Consider the following 12,699-nt stretch of genomic DNA (forward strand, 5'->3'; position numbering starts at 1 on the left):
GAGACTCACCTGGTTTTGATCATTGTCACTATGATTAGCAAAATCTTCATCTGACTCCTTTAAGGGAAAAAAAAAAGGCTTTGTTGTTAATACAGGATTTACTCACAAGCACAGAAATGATTTCAGGTCTAAGTCTCTGGGGCACGTCTATACTCAGTCTCTTTGTACTGCTTACTGGTTACCTGGAGTGTCAAGGTGCACATAAAGTGGATAGCTGGCAGTATCACCAAGAATTGCTCAGGCTAACAAGTAATTTTTGCGGTTAATTTCAACATCTCTAATAATGTGCTCATACCTATCTGCACTATCATTGCTAACCTTTGAATTTAAAGTAACAGTTGCAATTTAATTAAATTATCACAAGTTGGTTTGTGTCATTTTACATTTCAGACTCCACTCTCTATATTCCCTCTAAGATAACTACTACATCAGGCCCGAGAGCGGGAACATCAGTGTTTCCTACCAGCAATTAAGTGAAGAGTTGCATCGAATGCTAAAAGCACAGGATTCAGCTAATGATCATCAGTTACAGCGAGATTATTTAGGAAAAGCTTATTTCCTGCTGTTAGGTGCTTTGTTTGGAGGGCCAGCGGAAGGAGGGCAAGGGAGGCGGACTGTGGAAAGAGGGGAGGAGGAGAAGAGAGGAGCATACATACAACATTGTCTCCTTTTAGGAATCCACACTCAAGAACCATCCTTCACATATCAGTAACAAACATTCTGTCTCAAGGAACAACCCCAGATACAACAACGATCAAGGTCCCCAGACCCCAAAGCCTGGAGCAGGGAGTCAGATCACGCTGTGTAGGTATGAAGATACCAGAGCCAGCAGCAAAGTGAAAATGTAAGTGAATGCTTCAAGCATTCTTCTGGTCTGGGTTTTATAGTATAAAAAAGTTTTAAATATGGACTTTTTCCCTAAAATTATTCCAAGATAGAATGTACTCAAAGACTGCATTGCAGGCAGATTCTACCAAAATATCTAAGCTGCCCCCCGCCCCGAAATACATTGGTAAGAAGAGGACTTGGTGGGGAGGTGGCGGGGAGGGGAACGGTACAGGGATTAAAGCAGTTTTCCTTTTGTACACAAGACAAAAAGGAAACTCAATCCCAGGGGAAAAAACCTCAGACTATGGCTACTATCACTGTTAAAAAATTTGTGAAAAGAGATTGCTAATTCACAAATATTTATTTAGCCTGCTAAATACTCCCTAAGGTTCCCACCCTCCATGACCTGGAGACACCAAACAAGCCCTTACCTCTTCTTCATTCTCTTCACTGTCTGCAATACTGCCACGATCGCTGCCTACGGACCCCTCTGGTTAGAAGAAAGATAAAGCATTATCACCAATATTCGTCATAAAACATCCTTAGTTCCTTCTCAAAATCACAAACCACCGTACATCAACATCACAGAGATTTTGATAAAAGTATCTATCCACATTAACTGGAACTAAAAGTGGTGAGGAATAAAACATTTACATAGCCTTAAAGGATCTCCCCACAAGATACTTACTAACTACAAAAAAAGTTAATTACCAAGGGGAAAAACTGGCCTGTACTCTTCAAAAATGTCAGAGCTGTAAAAAGCAAAGGCTGAGAAATTATATCAGACTAAAAGAAGACCAGAGATTTGACAACTAAATGCAGTGAGTGATCCCGAACTGGAGCCTAGACCAAAGGGGAAAAGAGCCTGTAAAGAACGTAACTGGGGTAACTGGCAAAATCTGAAATATGACTGAGGATGAGCTAACAGAATTATGTCCAGGAAAATTTCCTGACTTCGATAATATACTGTAGCTACATTTGAGACTGTCCTTGGTCTTAGAAAACATACACAGAAATATTCTGGAGTAACAGGGCAAGATGTCTGCCGCTCTCAAATAGATTCAGAAAAAAATGTTATGTATAGAGAGAGAAAAATCAAACAAATGTGATGGAAAGTTAACAACTGGTAAACCTGAGTGAAGGGTATAGAAGAGTTCTTTGTACTGTTCTGATAACATTAAGGTAAAGTCTGAAATTATTTTAAAATAAAAAGATATAAATGTTAAAAATAACAAAAATATTTGGCACAAAAGAATACCTTCACTAGACAGCTCTCCGAGACCTACATCTTCCTGCTCCATGAAGAGCTTTGACCCAATTAAATAAGGTAGAGGACGATCGATGTATAGATCCTGTAAAGAATGAAAGATAACAGCCATTAAAAATACTCAGGATGAAAAATATGTTTCCCACTTGACATCTTGTTCCATCTGACTACCCCAAACAAGTTACATAATGAGAGTAAAGAATAAGAAACTCAGAGGGATTCAAAGTACAAAAAATAAATAAATAAATAAAATAAAATCACTGACTTTTTAAAAAAGTCAAATCCTTAGGTAAAAAATAGCAAAAAGAAGCTAAATCACACAGAATCTCCCTTCTCAAGTGCCTAGTTATACTCAAAATGGAAAGGCACACACAAAGTTTACCAGCAGTAATCAAATAAGTGTCAAAACTTCACAGTAACATGGTCAAAAGGAGGACCAAGGAAAGAAACTGGAAGTTCTGGCCAGCTCTGATGAGTCCTAGCCCTGCCTTCTTCCCCTAAAATGCCCTGCTGGTGAGCAAAAATCAACCACTCAACCAATCGATCTTGAGAATCATCAACAGTCCTAAATTTGGAAAGAAGCACACTGAGTAAATAACCCAAATGAGTGGGTGTGTCCAGGTTTGGGAGTGGGAGCAGGTGGGGACCAACAGGGGGATTCCTTCACACTGCAGTGGAGCAAAGAGAAGGCTGAACAGAGCACATAATGCATGGGCTAGGCAAGAAGAAACAGATGGCAACTATACAAGTATCTAGAGTCAACATAATGAACTAAAGGCACATCCAAAAGACTGATGAGAACCTGTCTTGGAAAAAAAACGACCCAAAGAAGGAAAGAATAATATCCCTCAGCAGCACCCACTGTATAATTTAGAAAAATGAAGTTGGTAAAATAAGACCAGATTATAAAACAACAGAATGAAATGAAGGACACTATATATAAGAGAAAACCTGTTGGACCTCCTTCCATTTCCATCCTCTACTTCTAAGTTCCACCCAACACACATGTATTAAAAATTTAAGTTCAAGAAAGCACTCTATCCCAGGACAACCTCCCATCTCCCCGCCCCCCCAAAAAAAACGGATTTATCCTTTACAAAGTAGGGCATTTGGCCACCATCTCTCTTCTGTATTGGAAATACCCTGGGGGTGCAGGAGGAAACAATTCTGATGCTTAACACAACAACAGAGAATTTGGGAAAGTTAATGTAAAGGTTGAAGACACCACAGCAACTGGGGCGCCTGGCTGGCTCAGTCGGTAGAGTGTGAGAACAACTCCTGATCTCGAGGTCGTATGTCTGAGCCCCACGTTGGGTGTGGAGATTACATTAAATAAATAAACTATATATAAAAAAAAAAAAAGCAAGAGCAACCAATTCAATGCAAACAAAGGAAGTACTAATTGGGCTAACCGTGACTTAGAAGGCATTCCCGTGTCCTCCAGTAGAGGAGAAGTGGTGTAGGACTTGGAACTAACAAGTGTGGCCCAGGCAACACACTTGCCCAGGGGTCCACTGCTGACTGCTAAATCCCTACAGTGGGAAGGCAAGCTAGCAAGTACCAGCCAGTGCGAAAGGAACAGCCCCAACATGGCACAACCCAGAAGCTTGAATTGGAAGAGAAGCGTGCAGCAAAACGAATGACCAGAAGAGCTTGGCTCTGTGGCATGTTTTTCTTTTCTTTTTTTTTTTTTTTTTTAAGATTTCATTTATTTATTTATTTGTCAGAGAGAGAGTGAGCACAAGCAGGCGGAATGGAAAGCAGAGGGAGAAGCAGACCCCCCGCTGAGCAAGAAGCCTGAGGCAGACTCAATCCCAGGACCCTAGGATCATGACCTGAGCTGAAAGCAGACACTTAACCGACTGAGCCACCCAGGCGTCCCTGTGGCATGTTTCAATTCATAAAGCACTTGTGTGTCACAAGGACTCTCTCTCAAAACAATATGGCAACCTTTTGTGTTTACTTCCGCGTGGCTGTGCTGCCCCAAACGTCTCCTCTGCAGATCTAAGAGAAAGTAATAGTAAAGCAGTAACTACTTTCAAAACTAATAGTCTATTCATGAACGCTCATAACGGCTTTACTCATCCTAGCAAAAACCTGAAATCAACCCAAATATCCTTCAACACTTCTTTTTCTCTCTTTTTTAAATTCTTTCAACATTTCTGCAGTTACCCTTAGTATGAGCTACAGAGACTTCAGGTTCCCAACAATCTCTCCCTCTCATGAGCCTCCTCATACTTCGAAACACAATTCAAGACTCATCTGTACGCTCATTTCCTCAGCTAGAAGTCAGTTCTCTCTCAGAGCACTTATGATGGGGACTCATATAAATGTCTCCTCTCTCCACCAGCTGGTAATGCTGTAATAAGCATTGTGAGAGTAGGAGCCATGCCCTGCACCTTTGTACTCCCCTACCCTGGCATCCTGCCTTGTACCAATGTTCGGGTAAAGAAAGTCTTTCCAACAGAGTCAATATGAGATTGCTAAGTGCCACACTCGCTTCCTAAAAGTCAAGTCCATGTCTTACTAATTCTGTGCCCAACTGAAGTTCCCAAAACACAAGGGTAACAATAAATATCTGAACTGAATGTCTTTACCTTTGGTTCAAGGATCAGTTCCACCCGTTCATTAGCATCTTCTTCTTCAGAGTCTGAGTTCCCCGCTTTTATATCGAGTTGCTCAAATGCACTGTCCAATACTTGTAAACCATAGTTCACAGCCTCCTGAACTTTAGGAATCAGATCTACTTCTTTCTGTTCCCGGGTCTTCTCCTACAAAAAGATACTGTTCAGTACGGCTCTCCAAAATATTGATACCACCATAATAAAACACAATAAAACAAAAAGAAATCAATTAAAAATGTTAACAAAAGTCAGATTCTGAGAAATGCCTCAATAGACTTTGGAGTAAGTTTTAAACCCCAACTTTGTCACTTTCCGGACATGGATCAAACTACGTAAGATTCCAGAGTTCCCAGTTCACCATCTACAGAAACTGGGGCACCTGGGTGGCTCAGTGGGTTGGGCATCTGCCTTCGGCTCACGTCATGATCCCAGGGTCCTAGGATCGAGCCCCGCATCAGGCTCCCTGCTCAGCGGGGAGCCTGATTCTCCCTCTCCCTCTGCCTGCCGCTCCCCCTGCTTGTGCTCTCTCCCGCTCTCTTTGTCAGATAGAGAAATAAAATCTTAATATATATAGAAACTACTGCCCCTAGACTCCTTAGCCTGGTTTATGAAGCCCTCCAGCACCCACCCCTCACTCCCTTTTTCTTCTTCCTGCCTAAACCTCAGTATCTTCCATTAACATAGTCCATAAAATACCAGGCACATCCCCCAACACTGAACTTTAGCTGCTGGCATTCTCTCTCACTGAAATAGCCTTAAAATCAGGCTCTTCTTTCTTCACCTAGCTAACATCTTATCCTTGTAGGTTTTCCCTGCTTACATCACCGAGCTCTTCTCATCTGAACTTCCAGAACAGTTACCAGTTCTGACATGTTATGCCCTAGTGCCCCAACCAAGACCATAAGCTCCTGAGGGTAAAGTCTTTAAGTCACCAGCTCCCTGCAATCTTAGTAGAGTCAATAAATGTTCACTGCACACTCCGTGTCCTCTGTACTAACACATCCTATGGCATGCAGGAGGCACTCAAATGTGTGTGGACTAAACCAGCATTCATCTCACTGTCATTTCCAACTGGAAGGAATCCAAGCTATCATGAAAGAATGGGGAAACATGGTCTTCAAAGAACTCACAACCTATAGCCCAGTCTGTGGCCTGCTTTTGTATCGCCGTCAAGGTAAGAACGGTTTTTACATTTTCTAAGGGGGTGAGGGGAAGGAGGAGAAAGAGAAAAAAAGAAGGGAAAGAGACAGAGACCAACATAGCCAGCCAAACTTAAAATATTTACTATCTGGCCTTTTACAGAAAATCTCCACTGACCTGTGCTCTACTCTGAAGCCAGAATTCAGAAACTTTATATATTTCTTACTATACTACATTCCAGAAACAAACCAAAGAGTTCAATTCTTGGGCTATCAGGAGCAGCCTTTCCCATTTTCCCCAGTAATCATCCTCCTGCCCACAATCCCCCACCAGCCACATTACAGATTTCCACCACTTTCCTTCTCTAAGTCGAGACTCAACAGAAGAGTGATTTAATGCAAGTACCTGTTCTGCTTTTTCTGTCTCAGCCTTGAGCACCGGCTCCTCCACCTCTTCATCATATACACGCTACATATAGAAGCAAATTCATTTTTAAATGGTCAGAACATCACTTGGAATACATTGCAATATACAATTCAACACACAATACAAAAAGACAAAGGCAGAGAAAAAATGATTATTCAACAAATGGCTGAGGCCATTGGTCAAGGACAAAAAACAAAAAGCAGCAGTTAATTCATCAAAAATTAAACTTAAAAGATACAAATGACTAGGAAACGTGAATAAAGTTCAATCTCATGGTTGACCAGAGGGTCACAAAAACAATGGAAGATCCCATTTTCATTTGGTGTAACCTAATACTCTTCATGCTGACAGGGCAACGATACAGGTACTTAAATGTGAAGCTGCTGAAAATGTCAACTGGTAGAACTTACCTACGAAGTAACAAGAGCTTGAACACTTTGAGCAATAGAAATGGTAAAAGCTTTTTCATCCTGTTGCTTAAAATGGTTGATAAACTTTTATTATCCCATTTATATGAAAGCAGATGAGCCAAGCCCACCAAAGATTTGCCAGAAGGCCAGGCATCTGACTCACCTGGACAGTAGAGGCAGGCAGGCATTTCTTTTCCAAGAGAGCTATGGCTCCAGTAACTCATTGTGATGTCTTTTACTTTTTATCTATTTAACTATTAAAAAGAGGACATAGGAATATGCCCTAGTAAGACTTATTCAAAATCTGCAGTATTTAAGATTGGGACACAGGCATACAGATGATTGTAATAAAATACAGAGGTAAGAAACTGATCCATAATTACCTGTAAGCCTAATTTTACATTCACAAAACACAAATGTATATATACTATGTATATACTTTCATACACATGAGTCAGTGAGGAAAAGAGCTTACAATAAAGCTTACCGATGTGGGGGGAAAAAACAAAGTAACGTTCCTATCTCAAACTGTACATACGTGCACTCATACACATTCCATGCAGATACGTACTTTCCAGGTAAGATTATACTGCAGATATACAAAGAGGCCCCCACCCAAAATATTTAGAGAGTTAAGGTAAAAAAATGGGAAGTTGGTACCTTTGAAGCAAATATGGAAAAAATATTAAAGTCTGTTGATGCAAAGTGGTGCACGTTATTAGCATTTGTGGTTATTATCTATTCTTCTCTAGACATTTGAAAGATTCCGTTAAGAAGTTTTATAGTGAAAGATTGTTGGAGCACCTGGGTGGTTCAGTCAGTTAAGCATCTACCTTCAGCTCAGGTCATGATCCCAGGGCCCTGGGATCGAGCCCCATATCAGGCTCCCAGCTCAGCAGAGAAGTCTGCCTCTCCCCCCACTCACACTCTCTCTCGCTCTCTCTCAAATAAATAAAATCTTTAAAAAAAAAAAAAAGTTTTATATTGAAAGACTATTAAAATGCTTATAAAATAAATAATATTAAGAAAAACGCAGCCTGCAAATATACACATACAGAAAAGTTTAAAAAAAAAAAGACTAGAAAGAAATATGACAAAGTGTTCAATGGCTGATCAATTTGGGGAGGTGGAATTACAGTTGATTTTTTGTGGTTTTAATATTTTTACATTTTAGTACTTTTTATCTTTGCCAATCTCTTCTACAAGTGTTCATTACTTTTTTAACAAGAAAGAAAAAACTTAAAAGGCCAATGTGTGCATGGGAAATGGACTTAGCATACAGATGCCAGAATGTTGAGGCACCCCTCCACCATCTCAAATTTCAGATGCTCCTTCTTTTTCCACACTTTTAAAAAATAATTGTTATATAAAGACAAGAAATGGGCAAGGGGGGGTAATTTTCAAAAACAGGAACAGAGAAGTAAATAAATCTTAAAATTGAGGCTTTCAGACAAGGCAGCTACCAAGGTCACTTCAGATTTTAAATAGCAAGACCTACAAGTTGAGCTTCACAGTCAAGTCTGAAGAGCACCAACATCCTTCTTTTTCCCCTGCTTGTCATTAAAAACCACTTCATAAGATACCAGTAGACTGTGGCTGGGAGGCCAAACATGACCTCTAAAAAATCATCCAGCAAATACATAAAACCCATAGATCTTCCGAGAGTGACGAGAACTATGTATCCCAAGTGCTCAGCATGCAGCAGATAATGTTAACTTCCTTCACTCTTACCGGCTAACCTCACAGCTTCATGTGATTTTCAATAATTTTAAAATCAGGCGGCCATTCCCAGAATTGTTAAATATCTTTAGTATTTTCCCTCAGAGAATTTTTTCTTCATTTGGGGAAACAGGGTAAGAGATAAGGTGGTGAACTGGAGAAAAGGAACCAGGGGCTGAGGACTTCTTAACAGATTATAAACAGCCCCGGTCCTTTTCATTTAGGTGTTCTCCCATTCATTCATTCAAATATTCTTTAGGGTCCTACAAACCAGGATTGTGCTTGGCCCAAGGGATATAACATTTAGGAAAAAATGTGGGATGGGGCGCCTGGGTGGCTCAGTCGTTAAGCATCTACCTTTGGCTCAGGGAGTGATCCCAGGGTCCTGGGATCGAGCCCCACATCAGGCTCCTCTACTGGGAGCCTGCTTCTTCCTCTCCCACTCCCCCTGCCTGTGTTCCCTCTCTCGCTGGCTGTCTCTATCTCTGTCGAATACATAAATAAAATCTTTAAAAAAAAAAAAGAGAAAGAAAAAATGTGGGGCTTCATTCAGTAGGGTAGTTTGACACATCAAATTGTATCAATAAATACGAAATTACAATTGTAAGAAGTGCTACTGAAGAAGTCATTTCTGGGATACCTGGCTGGCTCAGTCAGAAGAGCATGTGACTCTTCACCTTGGGGTCATGAGTTCAAGATCCATTTTGGGTGTAGAGATTACTAAAAAAAATAAACTTAAAAAAAAAAGAAGTCATTTCTAGGCCACTTAATGTTTCAGAACAAAATTCCTAAATTAACAGATTAATGAAACTTTAAAAATTCTGTTCCCTTGATAACACGCCACTGTTAATTAGTAGTTCTCCTCCTTCAGAGTCCCCTCTTGAGCCTTTTACTAAAGGTACTAATTTCTCTTGCCCTAGAAAGTTCTGATTGGTCTTTAGTTTCACCAGTTCTGTAATGCATTTTTCAACCTGGGCACCTGCTTCTGAAGTTAATTACTAAAACCCAGAAACCTACCTGACTTTGAATACCTTTCCAACAAACTACCATGAAACCAAATGGCACCATCATTCCAGCCAGAATCGTAAGACATGAGTACCAATGTCAGGGTTTGAAGAAAGCATATAAAAAGCCAAATCACTGCCAAATATATTAACGGCATGTAGATTTTTTCAGAGTTTTATTAAGCATCAGCTGTACTCTTCACATCGTGTTCTGCCACGAATGAGAAGACCATGTAACACGTGGCATTACAGGGAGGTATGAGAAGCAGTAAAACTTGGCAGTGACAACAGGCACATTGAGAGGGGAATTCCGGCTGCAGAATGGAAGGGGAAGAAGATTAAAGACTAAGGCAATGGAAAGCTGGATGGAAAACAGGGAATCCAAGAAGCGAACAGAAATAACTACTGCCTCCCCCCCAAATCAACAAGAACAAAATACCCACTAGATCAAGGAAAACTCAAAATCTAAAAAAAACTTGGCCAGAAAGTAAAAGCTGAATAAAAGGTAAGTATGACATGAAGACGTGATTCAGAAAAAATAGTTTATGATCCTCACCCCTCCCCCAAATTCAACGGGTACCAGTTTAGTACCATGTGGTACAGGCATACTGGGTACAAAAGGACCCTTCCAATTCTACTCCCTGCCCATTCTAGGGCTCCAGCACTGATTGCAAAGAAGAGCTGAACACCTGACCGAGAAGAAAGGTACAGAATGAGAGCAAACAAGTATACTTAAAAGGAGACCAAATTTGACTTGATTTAAAGGAAACAGGGCTGATACACCTGTAAACTGCCTCTGCCAGTGAGAAAGATGCTCAGAACCAAGCACGGACATTCTATATAGATGACCAAAAAGTGACTACAGATTTTACTAGAATACTTGCCGATCTTAAACTTACTAGCAAAGAGATCTCTTAACACCTTTACTAAGATCCTTATTTAACACAGTTTCCCAAAAATCATAGTGGCAATTCAACCTGAACTACTAAAAAGTCCATTATCATGTGGCATAAGATACCCACATGACGATATTTGGTCTTCTCTTCACAATCCTGAATCTCGGGCTTTTATAATTTTGCAATTTTCAAAATCCTTTCTACTACTTTACATCTAACAATCTCCGGAAATAGGCTACTTTAATAATCCTCTTTTCACAGATTATTTAAGGCTGACACTCGAAAGTTAACCTCCCTATGAGACATATAGATCAGCTTAACTAAGCTTCCATTCTCATCTCTTAACAGTCTCCCCTTCACTCATGGGCTCTAGCCACATTTGTTTCCTTTCTATTCTGGAATTACACTATTATGGAGGATTGTAACCTTCTCTAAAGAGAGGTCTATCTAATTTACCTATGTATTCGTAGGACCCAGCACTTAGAAAGTCAATATATATACAGGGAAAAATCACACATGGCTCAAAGTTCAGTACTCTGTTTAGAGTTGATTCTGTATCACAGGTTCAGCCATTGTAACAAAATGTTAATCAATATTAAAAAAAAAAGGCTATTCCAAGTGGGCACACACATGCCTTTAATATAACTTATCAGAACATGATGGACATAGTCAATATTGCAGCCACATTCTGGTGCTCAGAGGATCAGACTAGGTGTATAGCTCTCCTTAAAGAACACGCCCACAATAAGACTTGTTGGAATGCCATTCAAGTCAGCAACTAAAACTAAAAAAGGATGGAAAACCTAGAATGTAAGGAAAATGTATCATTAGATTTTGTAATGGCCTGAAAAAATAAACTTTACTAATTAAAAAAAAAAAAGTGTTGGGGCGCCTGGGTGGCACAGCAGTTAAGCATCTGCCTTCGGCTCAGGGCGTGATCCCGGCCTTATGGGATCGAGCCCCACATCAGGCTCCTCTGCTATGAGCCTGCTTCTTCCTCTCCCACTCCCCCTGCTTGTGTTCCCTCTCTCGCTGGCTGTCTCTATCTCTGTCCAATAAATAAATAAAATCTTTAAAAAAAAAAAAGTGTTAATCCTAGAGAAAGAAGCTTCAATTGCCAAGAACCCCTACATTCATCAAAACTGAGGAGGGTACCTAATAATAAATCACTTAATATCACAACAGACTCTTGCTTCTCCAAAAAGCATTATTTACAAGTATGATACAACTAAGTAACTCACGTTCTCAATGAACTGGGTATTAGACAGCATAAGGAAGTCATTGAAGACATTATGAAGGCGACAATCGGTGGCTTTAGTTTCCCGGATTAGTCCGTCCACTTGTTTCTTGATTTCATGAGTCCTAGAGATAGTCTGCTGTGAGAATTCCTGTAGAAACTGTAGTAGCTATTTAAAAAATAAACATACAGCAATATCAACATCACATGTGTCTATACTGTGCATCAAAAGATAAAAAGAACCCATTTCTTTTCTCCTTTGTGTGTGTGTGTGTGTGTGTGTGTGCGCGCGCGCGCTAGAATGTAAGGGATGCTGCTTCTGACAGTACCCAAGACCAAGTAGCACTGAAAAACATTAAAGCAGCTCATCTAAACAGTGGCAAGGAGTCAATGGACACTTGCTATCTCATTTCTGGAGAAATTTTAAAGTCTTGTTTGCTTATCATTCTTCAGAAATCCCAGACGAAGAGCGAAGTAACAAACTACCACTCTTTAAAAAAAAATTTTTTTTGTATTCATATGGGGCTTTGGAATCAGAGTTTTGAGCTTCTAGGGCTCCCAGCCTTTAAAGTCCCACTCCAGGATATCCATATAGAGGTTTGTCTACCTCCCCATACAGTCCGGGTCCAACGTGGAATGGCCTCACTGGTGCCCTAGCAATCCCGCGGCGCAGAGAAAATCTATCTGCCTCCCTCAGGATGGAGACGGGTGCACCGCTAGAAAACCCAAACAAGGAAGAGAACCCCGCGTCTGGGCTGCAGTCCGAGTGGGGGCACTCAGCCGGCTAAGGACGACAGGCCCGCCCCCGCCCAGATGCCTAGCGTCTGCCACCGTGGCGTTTGTGAAATTGAGTAGGGACGTGTCATTAAAAATAACAGAGGCAACGGGATAGACCGGGTGGAGAAGGAATCGGGGCTCCGGTCCTCCAGCTCGCAGGCCGCGCGTCACCCCAGGCGGCCCGCCCTCCCATCCCGTCCCTGGGGCCCTCCTCTCACGCCCGCATCAGCCGCCAGCGACCAGCTCTGGCTGCTCCTGCGGATCTCCTCAACCGACCAGGGTCGCTCCCACACGGGCTCGGACGCCGGCGCCCGCTCCTGGTCGGGGGTCGTCCGGTTCATCTGCAGCGGGAAGGACGAGAAGAGGGGCTG

General features: G+C 41.3%; 1 protein-coding gene across 4 annotated transcripts in view; it reads right to left on the bottom strand.

Moving 5' to 3' along the window:
• The window catches only part of WASHC2A (WASH complex subunit 2A), a 51,332-nt gene that overhangs the window by 38,420 nt on the left and 213 nt on the right, over positions 1–12,699 (bottom strand). For all 4 annotated transcript variants that reach the window (XM_040624118.1, XM_040624120.1, XM_040624119.1 and 1 more), the window contains exons 2-8: positions 12,547–12,669; positions 11,556–11,720; positions 6,265–6,327; positions 4,693–4,866; positions 2,087–2,180; positions 1,260–1,318; positions 10–57 (exon numbers count right to left, since the gene is read on the bottom strand). In XM_040624118.1, the coding sequence (XP_040480052.1) occupies positions 10–57; positions 1,260–1,318; positions 2,087–2,180; positions 4,693–4,866; positions 6,265–6,327; positions 11,556–11,720; positions 12,547–12,669 (726 nt within the window). The remainder of the gene's footprint in view (positions 1–9; positions 58–1,259; positions 1,319–2,086; positions 2,181–4,692; positions 4,867–6,264; positions 6,328–11,555; positions 11,721–12,546; positions 12,670–12,699) is intronic.

The sequence above is a fragment of the Ursus maritimus genome, unplaced genomic scaffold (assembly GCF_017311325.1).
Source record: "Ursus maritimus isolate PB19 unplaced genomic scaffold, ASM1731132v1 scaffold_7, whole genome shotgun sequence".
NCBI classification, from domain to species: domain Eukaryota; kingdom Metazoa; phylum Chordata; class Mammalia; order Carnivora; family Ursidae; genus Ursus; species Ursus maritimus.